This window comes from Diabrotica virgifera, chromosome 8 (genome assembly GCF_917563875.1).
Source record: "Diabrotica virgifera virgifera chromosome 8, PGI_DIABVI_V3a".
NCBI lineage: Eukaryota > Metazoa > Arthropoda > Insecta > Coleoptera > Chrysomelidae > Diabrotica > Diabrotica virgifera.
Genome location: NC_065450.1, coordinates 169623347 through 169642934, shown reverse-complemented (window position 1 = coordinate 169642934; position 19588 = coordinate 169623347). Strand labels below are relative to the sequence as shown.

The window sequence follows — 19588 nt, the reverse complement described above, 5'->3', positions numbered from 1 at the left end:
GTCCCTTTTATTTTTTGATAAAAAAATCGCGAAAATCACCCCCTAATTAGCATCACAAATAAATTTTATCATTACCACTTCACAAGTTACTTTGCTTATGTATTACTTATATGATCTGTAAGTTTCATCGGTTCAAAGTGCTTATTTTTGAAAAAGCTGTAGTTAAAATGGCTTGAACGAGTAACTAATCACGAGTTTAGGCAAATTTTGAACAGCCATAGCATAATCAATTTTAGTATAACAAGAAAACAAAAAAGGAAAAATATTCAGAAAAGTCAAACGTATATTTTATTACTCTTTAAGATTTTTGGTATTACTAATAATTTTTAAGTTAATTCCATGAACAATTCCATTTTTTTTTCAAAATTAAAAAAATGTTTTATTTTAAACCGAATTTTTTTCAAAACTGAGCACTTTGAACCAATGAAACTTATAGATAATATAAGCAATACATAAGTAAAGTAACTTTTGAAGCGGTTACGATTAATTTTATTTGGAAAGCTAATTAGGGGGTGATTTTCGCGATTTTTGTACCAAGAAATAAAAGTGACCGACAATATTTTGAGCGTAACTCACTTATTTTTAATGTTAGAAATTTTTTTAAAAAAACAAAAATAAACCTTTTTCTTAACACTTTAAAAAAGTTAAAATTAATTTTCCCCGAAAAGTGCTCCGTTTTTGGGTTATTGCACATTGAAATATTCGATTTGGAATTTGACGAAGAAGAACCTACTTTTCATTAGCTGCAACTCTGCTTCTGCTGGGTCCGCAGACCTCACGCGTACACCATTTTTTTTCAATTTTTTATAAGCTATATTTTTACTAATAATATTTTTTTCGCTAGAGTACTTACTTTTTGAGTTATCTACGAAAAACCGTCCATAAACATGTTTTTTTTTGTTAAAAATGAACATATTCACTCGCACATAACTCGAAAAGTATCGACTTAGTGAAAAAACTCTATTGACCAAAAGTTGCTTAGAATTAGTCATTTTATCCAATTCCGGGCCTATTTTGAACGTATATTTTTTCACTCACGAGAAATTATTTTTCACTCCGTATTTCCCAATTTTTGGAAAATGGAAGGGATGTAGAATTGTAATGTTTTTCTTATATAATAACACAGCCCAACAAAAAAATTTTTGTCCTGCTGCCGAAAGAAAATTCACTGATTTTAGTTAATTCATCTGTGCTGATTCCAAAAATACAAACCTTTTCTTTGTATCAGCTCTAGTTTTCGAGATATAACATACTCATCAAATACTTAAATATTCTTACATTTCTGTTTTCCACCACTATAATTGCAATATGTTTATAAACAAACATAACAAATTCTAATACAAATGGACAAAAGAGCATATCAAGCCTATTTTGGTATTCATTTAGGAGATCAAGATAAATCCTGTGCTCCACACAGGCGCGGATACAGAGGGGGGTCAACGGGTCCATGGACCCCCCTATTGTATTTAGTCTATAAGTATTTTTTTATTATTTAATATTTTTTTCTGTCAACCAGAGCTCAATTCTTTTGATACCGTAGGTATCTGAGATCACTGTATTTTATCCTTAAAGTAAGCGTGAGTCGTATGGCTAAATATGTACAATAAAATATTTGCAGTACGTCTGACCCCCCTATTAAGAATTTCTAGATCCGTGCCTGGCTCCACATGTAGTGTGCAAAACTTGTCTTGAAAACTTGCGACAGTGGACGAAAAGACAACGAAAATGTTTAAATTTTGGTGTTCTAATGGTATGGAGGGAACCAAAAATCATTTTGACGATTCAGCAAATACCATCCTAACCTGAATTCAGCAATAAGACCAATTCCACATCAGCTTAAGCAGATAGGTAACCATTCCAATATTTAGCAGTCTACCTACGTTACCAGAGGATAATGTCGAAATATTATCTGACGAACTACAGACTAATAGATTTGAGGAAGACGATAGTGATTTTGAAGCGATCTTATCAAAGATTTGAACCTTCCAGAGGATTCTTCCGAGATGCTTGCCTCCAGACTAAAAGAAAAGAATGTTCTTCACCCAGACACCAAAATTACATACTACCGTAATAGAGAAAAAGATATTTTGCCTTTTTTTCTCAGCAAGACGATACGGTTTTTTATATCAATATTAAAGGACTGTTAGAAGAAATGGGTGTATCAGAGTTAAACGAAAAAAGTGTGTCCTTCTACATAATGGCAATAAATATGGAAGTATACCAATTGGGCATTAGAGTGGAAGAAATGCTCAACAATTTTAACAAATACGGTTGTCATATGAGAATTAAAATACCTTTACAGCCACTTAGACCGTTTCCCAGAAAATCTTGGTGACCTTAGTGAGGAACAAGGGGAACGCTTCCACCAAGATATCAAAATGATGGAAGAGAGGTATCGGGGGAGATGGGGTAATCACATGATGGCGGATTACTGCTGGAGTCTTCAAAGGGACCGTCCTTTTAAAGCCTTTGCAAGAAAATCATATAAAAGCAAGTTTTTAGGTGAAGCCGAATAACACATTTTTACTGCGACGCTGGTTCGGTTAGATGAAAAGTTAAGTTTTTTTGGCAGATATGTGTGATGATTTTTGTTGTACAATAAATATCTTACTTTTTATTCGTGTTTTGTTTATTTCATCATGGTAGCAGCACTACATATATGTAGGAAGTGCTGCGTAAATTACCCTATATGTTAGAAATGTGATCTGTTGTCGTATTTTCTGAAAACGATCTGATGGAGCAAATCTGGTGGCATTTTTGGATTGAGCAGACCCAAATTACCTAGAAACAGTAAAAAAATTTCCGGCAGCAAACTGTGTGTTTATCAGTGTAATAGACAATTTCAACTACCTATTTCCAAATTTTCATCCTTCCTCACCCTATTTTTTTTGGAGGTTTTCGTAAAATTTTGTGTTCCCTAATCGGGCTACAGGAAAGAGAGCAGGTGGAGTAGAAGGGAAAACTAATAAAGAGTGGTAAGAAAATTGCTTCATTAAAAATATTGGTGTTTCAAAAAAATTTAGGTACAGCGTCTAGGATAGGTTAAAAACTGAAAAATAATCGGGGTTTGTTTATTAAAAATTTTTTGTAACGCCATCCGTTTTCAAGATACAGGGCGTTGAATAAAAAAAAGTTTACTCATTTTTTACGATTTTGCCAAAACTACTGGCAACGTTGAAATGAAATTTGGTGGGTTTTAATAGGTGGTTATCGTGCATTTTTTGACATACAATCAAGAATTTAATATTTATCATTGGCGCGCAAACGGGAAATGGTCTGAATTCTTTAAAGAAAAAAATAGTACGCCACTGAGACATTTTAAATTAGAAATGATTTTTGAATTGCTCGTTCAATTTGTGACAAAAATCTATCTTCAAAAAAAATAATTGGGGCCTGTTTAGTAAAAAATGTTTGTAACGCCAACCGTTTTCAAGAAACAAGGCATTGAAGAAACTACACATTTTTTACGATTGTATCGATATACATTCATATACAGTGAAGCTAGCTCATTTAAAGGAGTATTCAATTCTCTATTCAGTAATATAAACAATAACATAATTATTTATATAGGGTGTCCAAAATTTTTTTTTTATTAGATTAATTGACACAAAAAGAAGAATATGTATAAGCAATTTATTTAATTCAAAATAGATTTTACTGCGGTCATAAAGCAGGTAAAAATGTTTATTTTCCAAATAAACATTGCTTTTCTGTTCAAACTGCTAAGAGACAGGTGGGTGTGTGGGCGTAACCGGGGGAGGGGGGGTTTGGGGGTTATAACCCCCCCATTTGGATGTACTTTGAGCTCTATACGCTTAACACCATTACTATTCCATATCCTTTAGAGACGATCTAGTGTAGTTGTAACCCCCCTTTTAGGATCATCTTGGTTACACCTCTGGGTGGGTGGCAGCTTTAACATTGAATTTAAGTAAAAAACAATATTTGTCAAATAAACATTTCTTTCTGTTTTCTAACAGCACTAAAATGTATTTTGAATTAAGTGAATTACATACATTCTTCTTTTTGTCTTAATTAATTTTGGACACCCTGTATAAATAATAATGTTGACGTTTATATTATTGATTAGAGAATTAAATAACCTTTCAAATGAGCTATCACAGGACAACCACTCTGATTTCAAAAAATAATATATTACGACATCACACCCAGATGGATGACGTCACTAGTATGATATATATGCCAAAAAATCGACCTGTTTCGGGGTTTCTCTCCAAAATCGCCTGTTCTCGAGAAAATCAATGTATTCCAACCTAAACATCCTCACTGTATATAGAAACTTAAGAATACTTTGGAAGAGTTAAGATATTTTATGTTTTGCATGGAAACGGCGCATCGTATGAAAAAAGGAAATAGATTTTTTGTCACAAATTGAACGAGGACTTCAAAAATTATTTCAAATTTGAAATATCTCAGTGGCGTAGGGGAACATGGGTAACAATGAGACACTTTTTTTGGAGCTTAGTATTTTAAAAACTTAGCTAAATAATATTTATTTTTTGAGTGTTACACGATGGTATAAGTATTTCCAAATAATTTTGAATATAATATAATGCAACAAATGATAAATAATGTAAATACAGAAAATATGCTATCAAAATGTCACTTGTCTCATTGTTACCCATAGCGGAAGTACAATGAGACACTATTTGAAAAGTGCAATTTTTTATGCAAAACATTAGAAAAATAATGAAACAATATATCAAATGTTTAGCATGAGCTAAAACTAATAATAATATAAGAAAAACGTAGGTAAACATTCATTTTACTGAATATTAGAACTGAACAATGCGTGATCCAATAATAATAAAATAAGAAAAACAAAAACAGTAATTTTTCTGCCTTTCAGAAAAAAAAAACAAACTAAACCTTATTGTAATATAATAAGAAAATCATAAACAATAATTTTACTGAATATTTAAATTGAACTTAATTTCAAATGAATAAAAAGCGTTTTGTCGTTTTGTTATGCCATAGTTAACAGGACATGGCAATAGCTATTTGTATAACAAGGGAGGAAAGTGCTACTTTTCCTCCCGAGAATGAAGTTTACTGCCCGACGCGTAGCGGAGGGCAGTAATCATTCAAGGGAGGAAAAAGCACTTTACTCCCATGTTATACATATGGTTTTTCCACCTTCCTCAAATTAATAACAACTCATTTTTCATTTTTACTTAATTTATTTTATGTAACTAACCAACAAAATTTATTAGAACTAAAACTAACCATAGAGTTATATATTAGCATAGAGAGAGTGTCATTCAGAGCGAAGTGACGACACCATCTTTTTTATTTGGATTAGTGCTGTTCCACTCTTACGCATAGCAAAGCTGCTACAGTTGTCCTCCTCTTCCGTGCCTATATTCACACTGAATGTCATCATAGATTTTCGATACAATGTGTTAGAAAGAGATGCAGCAAACCAGTCCATGAGATCTTGTCGTCAGGAAGCGCGGAAGGTAGGCTCCCTCTATGTTAATATATACCTCTATGAAACTAACCAGTAGGTACAATATAACTGTCAACTGTCAAATATATAAGTCAAATTATTAATGTAAACATTGTTAAATCAAAATAACAATTTACTGTTTTTTACCATTCTGCAAAATACAGGGTGTTTTATAAATAAACGTTAAAATGTATAGATACTTACGTAATAGAAAATAGATATTATACAGGGCGTCAATAAGTTATATTTCATAAATGAAATACCATATGACGTCACTTTTACTTTTCCTCCCTAGGGAGGAAAAGTACAACTTTGCTCCCTACAATCAGGTCCGGAAAAGTATACTGTCGATAGAGGTAGGTGGAAATAGCTATTTGTATAACAAGGGAGGAAAGTGCTTCTTTTCCTCCCGAGAATGAAGTTTACTGCCCGACGCGTAGCGGAGGGCAGTAATCATTCAAGGGAGGAAAAGGCACTTTACTCCCATGTTATACATATGGTTTTTCCACCTTCCTCAAATAACAAGTCATGTTTTCATTTTTACTTAATTTATTTATGTAACTAACCAACAAAATTTATTAGAACTAAAACTAACAAGTATGTACAATATAACTGTCAACTGTCAAATATAAGTCAAATTAATAATGTAAACATTGTTAAATCAAAATAACAATTTACTGTTTTTTACCATTCTGCAAAATACAGAGTGTTTATAAATAAACGTTAAAATGTATAGAAACTTACGTAATAGAAAATAGATATTGTACAGGGCGTCAATAAGTTACATTCCATGAATGAAATACCATGACGTCACTTTTACTTTTCCTCCCTAGGGAGGAAAAATATTTTCCTCCCTAGGGAGGAAAAGTACAACTTTGCTCCCTACAATCAGGTCCGGAAAAGTATACTTTCGGTAGAGGTAGGTGGAAAAATCATTTTTTATGTCTTTTTGGCAGCGTTGTAAGCCAAACTAAATGGCTTAAAGACTCCTAAATCCAGAGGTTGCAACTTGTTCGTTGAATGCGGAGGAAAAGTTATAATTGTAACTCAATTCTCTTGCCAATGCCTAAAACTTCCAAGTTATTTTCCTTAGCTACTCTTCTGATGCTGGATTCGGCATCTACAGCTGTACGCAATTGCGTTCCTCTAAAAAGCTCCTTTGGTCCGATTTCCTAGGAGGATCTCGCGGCATTTAAAAAAAAAATAAAAAATAAATTTAAAATTAAGACAAGTAATTGGACTTCGTAAGTCCTAGGTTTTCACCCAAAATAATCGAAAGTAGAACTGGAAGTCGATATTTGAATGCTTCGTGTAACTTTGCGCCGATTGATAAACGATTTTACTAATTTTGAGTCATTTTTACTAAACTTTGGGTCATCATTGTTTAAACAGAAATGACTTCAAAACCGAAACCAAAGATTCAAACTCGACTTTTCAATACGCTTCGATTGATGTGTTACATGTAATATTTCTGCACATCTGGTTAGAACTTTTTAACCGGAAATGATATAAAAACCAAAATTTTACATTTGTTCTCATCTTGCTAAGGCACGTCGAATGATATATCGCTTATACTATTTCCGTGACTTAAAACAGTACTTACGGTTGCAACTCTAAAAGCGGAAGTCCGATGTCAAATTTCTCATCTTTAATACCATCCTACCAGACAGTCATGAAACCGGAAGTATATATTTGTTCTCTTCTTGCGAAGTCGCGTTAAATAATATATCACTTGTACTATTCCGGTGACTTTAAAACAGTACTTCTGGTCGCATTTCTAAAACCGGAAGTCCTAGGTCAAGTTTCTCACATTTAGTACCATTCTTGAATTCTAAGCTTTCTTTCGACACCTCAATTTGTCATTCTGCCTGGTATAGTGGAGGACTTATAGTCGCGGTCGGACGGACAGACAGCCTAGGTCAAATCTCTCACCTTTAGCACCATCATTGGATTATAAATTTTCATTTAACATCTCATTTGTCATTCTACCTGGTAAAATGACGAAGGAGTTATATTCGCGGTCAGACGGACAGACGCCTAGTTAAAATTTCTCACCTTTATTATCATCCTTGGATTATAAGCTTTCATTTGACACCTCATTTGTCATTCTACCTGGTAAAATGACGGAGGAGTTATATTCTCGGTCGGACGGACAGATGGACAGACAGCCTAGGTCAAATTTCTCACCTTTATTACCATCCTTGAACTATAAGCTTTCATTTGACACCTCATTTGTTATTCTACCTGGTAAAATGACGAAGGAGTTATATTCGCGGTCAGACGGACAGACAGCCTAGTTAAAATTTCTCACCTTTAGTACCATCCTTGGATTATAAGCTTTCATTTGACACCACATTTGTCATTCTACCTGGTAAAATGACGGAGGAGTTATAATATCTGTCGGACGGACAGACATCCTAAGCCAAATTTCTCATCTTTATTACCATCCTTGGATTATAAGCTTTCATTTGACACCTCATTTGTCATTCTACCTGGTAGAAGGACGGAGGAGTTATATTCGCGGTCGGACAGACCGACGGGCAAACAGCCTAGGTAAAATGTCTCACCTTTAGTACCATCCTTGGATTATAAGCTTTCATTTGACACCTCATTTGTCATTCTAGCTGGTATAAGGACGGAGGAGTTATATTCGCGGTCGGACAGACAGCCTCGGTAAAATTTATCACCTTTAGTATCATCCTTGGATTATAAGCTTTCATTTGACACCTCATTTGTCATTCTAGCTGGTATAAGGACGGAGGAGTTATATTTGCGGTCGGACAGGCAGCCTCGGTAAAATTTATCACTTTAAGTACCATCCTTGGATTATAAGCTTTCATTTGACACCTCATTTGTCATTCTAGCTGGTATAAGGACGGAGGAGTTATATTCGCGGTCGGACAGACCGACGGACAGACAGCCTCGGTAAAATGTCTCACCTTTAGTACCATCCTTGCATTATAAGCTTTCATTTGACACCTCATTTGTCATTCTAGCTGGTATAAGGACGCAGGAGTTATATTCGCGGTCGGACAGGCAGCCTCGGTAAAATTTCTTACCTTTAGTACCATCCTTGGATTATAAGCTTTCATTTGACACCTCATTTGTCATTCTAGCTGGTATAAGGACGGAGGAGTTATATTCACGGTCGGACAGACCGACGGACAGACAGCCTCGGTAAAATTTATCACCTTTAGTACCATCCTTAGATTATAAGCTTTCATTTGTCACCTCATTTGTCATTCTAGCTGGTATATGGACGGACGAGTTGTGATCACAGACAGACAGAAAGACGGACAGACGGACGTGGATAATTCAAAGTTTTCACATTTTTTCAAAATTGGGTGAAAACAATATAAAATAATCTACATTATGGGGTACAATGAGACATGTCTCATTGTTACTCAACAAGCAATGTCTCATTGTTACCCAAACGACCTTTACAACAAAAACAATTAATTTCAACCTAATCTTTAATCGATTCAATGAAAAAATATCTCTAATCAATAAATAATAAGGCCCTGCATATTATCCATTGGCCAAAAAATGAAAGAAAACAGGTTTTTCGTTAAAAATTCAAAAATACGTACCTACCTTTAACAAAAAAAGAATTGGTCAAATATTAACACTCACTGCCGGTCGGAACGAAACTAAACACGTGGTATGTGCATATGGTATGCCTACAAACAGAAACCTCGTGGTTCTTACATAAAAGCTAAAGCGCGCATGCCAAAATTTTGACGAAAAAGTCGCATAGGTAGCCAGAAATACAGGCGTCTCATCATTGTTCCCCGTGTCTCATTGTTACCCATGTTCCCCTATCTCAGTAATGTTGAATATAAAATTCATAATTGTATGTCAAAAAATGCACAATATCTACCTCTTAAAACCCACCAAATTTCATTACATTACAATCAACTGTGTCTGATCCCATATAAATACAATATCAGAGCCTTATTGCTTACATATCGCATTTTTAAACATAAACGTTATCTTAATGTTTATCTAGTCTGGTGATAATAATATATCAGTTGACAAAGCACATAATTAAGTAAGAAAAAAAAATAATCTGCATAATATTTACTTACTTTCAGCACCAGGTAACAGCTCTGCTTGTGCAAGTTCTGTTTCGTGCTTTTTCTTGAATAATACCAGAAATTCTTCAGGGGTAATAGGCAATCCTAATTCTTGCACAACTATTCTAGCTGTATCTGCTTCACAGGTACCTAATACTTTATGTTGACATTCTTCGGTATATCTTTTACCATATAATTTGGTAATACCTCCAATAATTTTTTCATAAATGGATTCAGTCTCTGCAAAGATATAGTGATGTAGGTACCTACTATTGTGATATAATCTATGGTTAAGAGTCAGTATATATGAATATGTATCCAAAGATATAGGTAAATAATACTAATAAACAAAGAAAAACACAGAAATATTGTATCAAAAAGGATATATAGGTATTTAAGAAACATTATCGAATAGGTATGTTAAATTTTTATTAACAGCGTAGGCGCAAGTATTTTACGGCTATCCCTACTTTTTTTCTTTACACTGGTAAAAAATTTCCACTGGTATCGAGATGTACACATTAGTTGACAATGACATTGTCATCATTAACATAGAGATGGTTTTGAACGTTCTTGGATAACCGTTACTTGTATAATCGCTTAAATTATTAATTCAGTTAATATTAGTATGATTATTTTTTCACTAAATATGTATTCAATGATTACAATCATTTGAATACACAAACTTCTTTAACAACAAAATACTTGGATCACAGAATATTATATCCTACTGTACCTATTCTCTGCTTGGATCTTCCATAAATAATAAACAATAAATGACTTTTCAATAACAATTCAACTTGAAATAACCAAAAAATGAAGCACTTTTTGGGGAAAACCTATTACAACTTTTTTGAAGTCTTTAAAAAAGATTTTTTGTTTCTTAACCCGGGAGCAGTCGCGCTCACTTCTGTCGCGTAAGTAGTCGCGCATAGAGAAAAAAATCTCACAATACAAATTTAAATACGAATTTAAAACACATTTTTATTTTTATAATATTTTTATTTACGTGTTATATTGAAAATATATATTTGCAACAATTTTAAAGCTAATTGGTTCTCACCAAAGCCATAAATTCCACAAAAAAAAATTAAAAATTAAAAAAAATTCCACGCATTACTACGATCCTCCTCGGCCTCGAGGCACTTACGAGTGAAAAGCAATGTTGCAAAATTTTTTATCAAGTTATCACGGAAAAGGATAAAATGTGAGATTTTCTTTAACGTCGGCGTGACTGCTCCCGGGTTAAAAAAGTTTTTAGCAACAAAAGTAAGTAAGTTACGAAGTTGCGCTCAAAATAGAGTAAAAAATTCGTGAATGTTTTGGTAAAAGATCGTGAAAATCAACCCCTAATTAGCATCCCAAATGAAATTAATCTTTACTGCTTCACCAGTTGTTTTACTCGTGTATGTATTGTTTATATGATCTGTAAGTTTCATCGGTTCAAAGTGCTTATTTTTGAAAGGGTTTGCAATGAGTCACTAATCATGAGTGTATGCAAATTTTGAACAGCCATATCTTAACTAATTTTTGTCTTACAGAAAAACAAAAATCCAAAATACTTCATAAAAGCAGAACCTACATTGTTTTACTCTTTGAGATTTTTGGTAGGTACATATCACTAATAATTTTTAAATTAATTAAAAAAAAAGCGTTTTCTTCAAAATTAAAAAAAATTTTTCTTTAAAATATATTTTTTTCAAAAATAAGCACTTTGAACTGATGAAACTTGAGATCATTTAAATAGAATATTAAAGTAAAGCAACTTGTGAAGCGGTAACGATTAATTTCATTAGAAATGCTAATTAGGGGGTGATTTTCCTGATTTTTATTTTTATAACAAAAAAGGACCAACTTTATTTTGAGCGTGCTAACATTTGACACTAGAAATTTTTTAAAAAAATAAACGCTTTTAAAATGTTTAAACGCTTTAAAAAATAAACGCCCTTTATTTTTTGGTTATTTCACGTTGAAATATTCGATTTGCTATTTGACGAATATGGACTTATTTTTTATTAGCTACAACTCTGCTTCTACTGCGTCTCGAGACCTCATGTATACATCATTTTTTTTACTGTTTTATAAGCTATATTTTTCCTAAGAATGCTTTTTTCGATATAATACGTACTTTTTGAGTTATTTTTGAAAAAACGTCTAATGACGTGACTTTTTTGTTGAAAAATGATCATATTCACTCGCAAATAACTCAAAAAGTATTGATTTAGTGAAAAAACGCTATAGAGCAAAAATTGCTTAGAATCAGGCAGTTTATCCATTTTCGGGCATATTTTAAACGTATATTTTTTTCAAAAGACTAAGTTTTCAATCTAATGGCATATAAAACAACATAATGTTACTCTACATCCCACCAGACTGAAAACAATGGGAACCTTCTCTGGTTACACCCTACAATTTGCAAGCCATAACGGATGCTGAGACTAAGGAAGATGAGGGAATTTTACAATTTATAATTCACGTCCCATTTGCTCAGCGCGGTAAAGTTCCAACGAGAATGGTTCCCTTCGTACTCCAATCAGAGTAAACATGTAAATCAAAAATGAATAACCATCTTCAATTTTGTTGCAAAACGAAAATACAGCCGCACCATATTCGAGTCCAATCAGAGAGTGCAGCAAGCACCTCTACCTGTTTCGAAACTTCTCTCATCAGGAGGCACATATGCTGCTCTCCCTGATCCAACCAAAACAAACCCCGGCGTGCAGTCACGAATTGCAACGAACGAAATGGCATAGATGCCCTAGCGGCAACTGCTACCAAAAGACTAAGTTTTCAATCTAATGGCATATAAAACAACATAATGTTACTCTACATCCCACCAGACTGAAAACAATGGGAATCGTCTCTGGTTACACCTCCGAGGCTTCTACAATTTTTTCGTCCCCAAGAAGGGATGAAACTTACCCCCAGGGCAAAGCACGCACCGGCACAATATTAACTTTTTCTTTGACATGTTAGCTATGTATACTTACCTATGCCTTTCATGTCAATCAATAGTGTAGGAAACAGAGGTTGAACCTCGCAAAATGGACACAAGTCCGGTTTTATTTTTTTTTCTGGTATATCAAGGAGTGCTTATTATGAGACTAATTTTTTCTTAAAAAATTTCGCCCCGGAACCCCCTTTTCATCCCTATAAAGGGGGTAATTTGTGGTTTTTGCGAAACGTAGAGGTCCGTGAACTTAGCCCGAAAAAGTCGGGAAAAAAATGTGATCGATGCCATTTGATTGTCCATTGATTGTCCACGTTTGTCCACCATGTTATTTCGTTAGTCCACCCATCAATTATTTTTTATAAACAAAAATTTTTTTTCGGTCTAACTTCACAAATCCACAAATTTTCGAAAATTTAAAAAAACTCTTGCTATATTGTTTGTTTATCGTTTGTCCATGTTTGTCCACCACATAATTTTTTTGTCCACCCTCTGATATTTTTAAAATAATTTTATTTTTATATATAATATATTGCTGACGGATAATAGGACAGTACCGCCGAAAAAGTACTTCAGACATTAGAATGAATGTTTATGCGGGAGCAGAATCTCAACTACCCATTTGTCTACACCCTCGCAGCGTTTGTCCAACCCCTTAATGTGCAAAACAACCTCCCTGAAGACTATAATTTATTTTTTTTAATTCTCAACCCGGGCCAAATTCACGTCCGCTTAAAAACGCATTTCACGTCCGCTTTAATGCGTATTTAAACGTTAATTCTGGGACAGAATCCCAACTACACGTTTGTCCACCCCTTCGCAGCGTTTGTCCAACCCCTTAAAGTGCAAAATGACCCCCCCCCCACAGATTGTAATTATTTTTTTTTTTATTTCTCAATACGGGCTAACTTCACGTCCGCTTAAAAACACATTTACATGTTATTTCTGGTTCAGAATCCCAACTATCCGTTTGTCCACTCCTCCGCAGCGTTTGTCCACTCCTCCGCAGCGTTTGTCCAACCCCTTAAAGTGCGAAACCAACCCCCTGTTATTTGTAATTATTGGGTGGACAAACGGGTAGTTGTGATTCTGCACCCGAATTAATGTTAAAATACGCGTTTAAACGGAAGTGAAATTAGCCCGAATTAAGAAATAAAAAAATATTTTCAATCTCCATGGGGGTAGTTTCGCACTTTAAGGGGTTGGACAAACGCTGTGAAGGGGTGGACAAACGTGTAGTTGGGATTCTGCCCCCGAATTAACGTTTAAATACCCATTTTAGAGAACGTGAAGTTAGCCCGAATTAAGAAATAAAAAAATAATTACAATTAACAGGGGGGTTGTTTCGCACTTTAAGGGGTTGGACAAACGCTGCGCAGGGGTGGACAACCGGGTAGTTGTGATTCTGCACCCGATTAATGTTAAAATACGTGTTTAAACGGACGTGAAGTTAGCCCGAATTAAGAAATAAAAAATAATTACAATCTCCAGGGGGCTCGTTCGCACTTTTAAGGGGTTGGAAAAATGCAATGAAGAGGTGGACAAACGTGTAGTTGGGATTCTGCCCCGGAATTAACGTTTAAATACCCATTTAAGAGAACGTAAAGTTAGCCCGAATTAAGAAATAAAAAAATGATTACAACTAACAGGGGGGTTGTTTCGCACTTTAAGGGGTCGGACAAACGCTGCGAAGGGGTGGACAAACAGGTAGTTGTGATTCTGCACCCGAATTAACGTTAAAATACGCGTTTAAGCGGACGTGGAGTTAGCCCGAATCCAGAAATAAAAAGAATTACAATCTCCAGGGGGGCTCGTTTCGCACTTTAAGGGGTTGGACAAACGCTATGAAGGGGTGGAAAAAGGTGTAGTTGGGATTCTGCCCCCGAATTAACGTTTAAATACCCATTTAAGAGAACGTGAAGTTAGCCCGAATTAAGAAATAAAAAAATAATTACAATTAACAGGGGCGTTGTTTCGCACTTTAAGGGGTCGGACAAACGCTGTGAAGGGGTCGACAAACTGGTAGTTGTGATTCTGCACCCGAATTAACGTTAAAATACGCGTTTAAACGGACGTGAAGTTAGCCCGAATCAAGAAATAAAAAGAATTACAATCTACAGGGGGCTCGTTTCGAACTTTAAGGGGTTGGACAAACGTGTAGCTGGGATTCTGCCCCCGAATTAACGTTTAAATACCCATTTAAGAGAACGTGAAGTTAGCCCGAATTAAGAAATAAAAAAATAATTACAATTAACAGGGGGGTTGTTTCGCACTTTAAGGGGTTGGACAAACGCTGCGAAGGGGTGGACAAACGGGTAGTTGTGATTCTGCACCCGAATTAACGTTAAAATACGCGTTTAAACGGACATGAAGTTAGCCCGAATTAAGAAATAAAAAAATATTTACAATCTCCATGGGGGTCGTTTCGCACTTTAAGGGGTTGGACAAACGCTGTGAAGGGGTGGACAAACGTGTAGTTGGGATTCTGCCCCCGAATTTACGTTTAAATACCCATTTAAAAGAACGTGAAGTTAGCAAGAATTAAGAAAAAAATAATTACAATTAACAGGGGGGTTATTTCGCACTTACCCCGAATTAACGTTTAAATACGCATTTAAGCGGACGTGAAGTTAGCCCGAATTAAGAAATAAAAAATAATTGCAATCTCCATGGGGGTCGTTTCGCACTTTAAGGGGTTGGACAAACGCTGTGAAGGGGTGGACAAACGTGTAGTTGGGATTCTGCCCCCGAATTAACGTTTAAATACCCATTTAAGAGAACGTGAAGTTAGCCCGAATTAAGAAAATAAAAAAATAATTACAATTAACAGGGGGGTTGTTTCGCACTTTAAGAGGTTGGACAAACGCTGCGAAGGGGTGGACAAACGGGTAGTTGTGATTCGGCACCCGAATTAATATTAAAATACGCGTTTAAACGGACGTGAAGTTAGCCCGAATTAAGAAATAAAAATATTTACAATCTCCATGGGGGTCGTTTCGCACTTTAAGGGGTTGGACAAACGCTGTGAAGGGGTGGACAAACGTGTAGTTGGGATTTTGTCCCCGAATTAAGGTTAAAATACGCATTTAAGCGGACGTGAAGTTAGCCCGAATTAAGAAATAAAAAAATAATTACAATCTGCAGGAGGGTGGTTTCGCACTTTAAGGGGTTGGACAAACGTTGCGAAGGGGTGGACAAACGAGTAGTTGGGATTCTGTTCCCGAATTAACGTTTAAACATGCATTTAAGCGGACGTGAAGTTAGCCCGAATTAAGAAATAAAAAAATAATTCCAATCTCCAGGGGGGTCGTTTCGCACTTTAAGCGGTTGGGCACACGCTGTGAAGGGGTGGACAAACGTGTATTTGGGGTTTTGTCCCCGAATTAACGTGACGTGAAGTTAGCCCGAATTAATAAATAAAAAAATAATTACAATCTGCAGGAGGGTGGTTTCGCACTTTAAGGGGTTGGACAAACGTTGCGAAGGGGTGGACAAACGGGTAGTTGGGATTCTGTTCCCGAATTAACGTTTAAACACGCATTTAAGCGGACGTGAAGTTAGCCCGAATTGAAAATTTAAAAAAATAATTGCAATCTCCAGGGGACTAACCCTTTCTATCTCCAGGGGACTAATCCTTTCTTAATTCGGGCTAACTATCCCGAAAAAAAATTTTTATTTATAAAAAAAATTGATGGGCGGACTAACGAAATAACATGTTGGACAAACGTGGACAATCAATGGACAATCGAATGGCATCGATCACATTTTTTTCCCTACTTTTTTGGGCTAACTTCACGGAGCTGAAACGTAGCCCTTCCTGTACGTTTTGCAAAAAATTTACTTGATAGTAAAATGAAGGGGACTATATTTTCCTACTATTTATTTCCCGACAGCATATGTCTATCACCCACCGTTTAGCGGGGGTGGCGCCCCAAAGTTGACAAGTTTTAAAAAAAGATGTTTAAAAAAAATATTTTTCCCTAACTGTAATGAATATTAAGAAGCCCTGCGGCCATTAATCACAAATAAGTGGCTGATTTTTTGGTATAGGTTTAATTACAGGGTGTTACATTTTAAAAAACCCCTTTTTATACCATCTGAACCGCCTATGCTAGAGTAAAAAACTTTCAGCGATTGTCCATGTACTAGTGTTATTTACAAATTTGTATAATGCACCCCCATATTATCCCCGGAACCACCCAAAAAAAGGAGAATTAATAAAGAAAATAATCTAAAATTGATTTTGTGCCACCATTGTGGCTTTAGGGTGCAAAGAAAATAAAATCTGTATAGGTAATAATGTGTAGCACACAGTGTATTCTTTTATTTTCCATAAGTACGTTATCCATAAAATGAATAGGTGGCGAAAAAAAAAACAAAAACTTGAGCCCGCCAAAGCATTTCTGAGGTTTACGGCGCCATTGTGCCGTAACGGTTCCTTATACGAAAAAAAATGCATAGGACCTTATTTGTAGAGAAAATAGTTTTCTTTAATTCTGTGTAAGTTTTGTTTTAAAAAAATGCATAGGTAGTGAGAAAATCGTTCAAAACATGATCTCCAAGGGATAGGGGTAGTTTCTGCAGTTTATTTTTTGGCATAGGGGTAGTTTCCGCAGGGATGTTTCAATAATCATATATATTTATGAAAAACCCTATTGATGGAGCATATGTCCCTATGGGTCAAAAAGCAAAAAAAAAATTTTTTCCACCTCCCCTTTATTTATTTTTTTTGCTACAGGGGTCGCATTAAGAAATCGCTTTTGGTGTCCATGCATGGGTAACAAGAACATGCACAAAATTATATATGAATAATTTTAATAAAGGGCATGGTGTGTGAAGGATTCCAAGAAAATCACTTTCTTTATTACTTCTCTGTTTTTTGGGGTGGTTCCGGAAAAAAAGTGGAGGTGGATTATAGAAATATGTAAATAACACCAGTACATGGATAATCGCTGAAAGTTTTTTTTACTCTAACATAGGCGGTTCAGATGCTATAAAACGGGGTTTTTTAAAATGTAAAACTCTGTAATTAAAAAACGGGCAATTGTCCTTAAATGAAACCTATACCAAAAAATCAGCCACTTATTTGTGATTAATCTCTCCAGGGTTTCTTCTTAATTTTCATTACAGTTAAGGAAAAATAATTTTTTTAAAACATCTTTTTTAAAAATTTGTCAACTTTGGAGCGCCACCCCCGCTAAACGGTGGGTAATAGACATATGCTGTTTGGAAATAAATAGTAGGAAATATAGTCCTCTTCATTTTACTATTAAGTAAATTTTTTGCAAAATGTATAGGAAGGGCTACGTTTCGCAAAAACCACAAATTCAAATTACCCCCTTTAAAGGGATGAAAAGGGGGTTTCCGGGGCGAAATTGTTTAAGAAAATGTTAGTCTTATAATGAGCACCCCCTTGATATACCAGAAAAAAAAAAATAAAACCGGACTTGTGTCCATTTTGCGAGGTTCAACCTCTGTTTCCTACACTACAAAGCGGTTCTTTAAAATTTAGAGCAAAAACCGTGAGTAAATGGACTGTATATAGGGCTTTTCATCGATTGTCATTTGTTTCGAGCCTCTGTCAAATGTCGTATAATCCGTGTATAACATTAATATACGCGGATTATACGAAATATGACAGAAGCTCGAAACAAATGACTGTGAATGAAAAGCCCTATAGACAAGTCAAAAGTCAACTAGGTACCTAATACTTGAAACATGAAACAAACAACTGAATAATAGATACATAAATCTAAAATATTAAATAATTATATTCTCTCACCTATTAAGGTTCCATCCATGTCGAAGATAACATGTGTCACTTTTTTAAATTGCATTTTTAGCTAGTTCTCACTTCTCACGAATAACGCAAGTGAAATAGGATATTCCGGTGTCTGATAAGGGAAATCTGCGCTTGTCCCCTCCACGACCTTGTTGATAATTCAGAATATGCAATTCAGTAACTCACTGGCTGACAACTGTGATATCAGAATAAAAGAATAATATTCAAATCTGAAGTTAAGATCACAAAAACGATAAAAAAACATGTAACAAAATGAATCCACTTTCTTAACCTTGCTCCTGTCGCCTGCCTAGCCTTGCTAAATAGTCTAGGTCAGGCACATGCACATGCGTGCCCGATTTACGTAATACACGTGCACGGTGCACGGTCTCATCATATTGATTTAATATTTATAGTTTAATTACTATAATTAGGGTCTGAAACAGCAATAATGATCGAAATTGGCAAATGGTATTTTTTGTTTGAATCCCTAATTCCTATATTTAATGTTGGTTGCTTATTAATCTTATCATAAAAACAGTTTTGATTTTAATATTTGAAATACTGACGAGGGTACGGGTAACTTGCGCAGAATTTTTCAGTGGCCAATCACGTTCGGCCAACTGGTAGAAGCGAAACTTTGCTTTTACAGGCACTATTTTGAATTTTTTTATTTCCACGTTCAAACACATATAACACAAAGCGTATTTATATACAGGGTGTGTCATTGGGAAACGTAAATATGTAAATACCTACTTGAATGGTGAATAAAGGTGACTGAGGCGGTTCTAGATATACAGGGTGATTGGTAAATAATGGGCCATACCTTTTCCTTATATTCCTGAGCTTAAAATAGATCGATTTAAGCGAACTTACCTTAGTACGAAAGTTGATAATAACCGAAATGCAGGGTGTCAAAATTAAACTTTTATTTTATTTATTCTTGAATATTTCCTAAGAGGCATGGGCTAATAACACGGAATTTGGTAAACGGGGGTTTTTTGGGACGAGAAATGTAAATTTGCCACCAGAAATGAAGTATTACCCAGAGGGCGCCACGTGCGCCTTTCAGCGCTCATTAAATATGTTCAATTTTTTTTATTACCCACTCTATATACTTTTTGAATCAAAACTTTTATTCTCTTAACATTTTTACTTAAAAAAGATATACTACATTCATCTCGCTAAACTTAACCATTTTCGAGATAAACGCATTTTAAATCTGCGAAGCAACATAATTTTTTGCATAATATCATTGTAGTTTGTAGTTACACCCGAAAAATAAACTTGAAACCATAATAATTGTACCA

At 35.0% G+C, this 19588-nt stretch overlaps 1 protein-coding gene across 1 annotated transcript in view; it reads right to left on the bottom strand.

Moving 5' to 3' along the window:
• The window catches only part of LOC114338399 (probable pseudouridine-5'-phosphatase), a 32780-nt gene extending 14177 nt beyond the window's left edge, over nt 1–18603 (bottom strand). The window contains exons 1-2 of the mRNA XM_028288991.2: nt 18279–18603; nt 9559–9786 (exon numbers count right to left, since the gene is read on the bottom strand). Of these exons, the coding sequence (XP_028144792.1) occupies nt 9559–9786; nt 18279–18333 (283 nt within the window). The 5' untranslated portion in view covers nt 18334–18603. The remainder of the gene's footprint in view (nt 1–9558; nt 9787–18278) is intronic.
• Nucleotides 18604–19588: the final 985 nt, after the last annotated feature.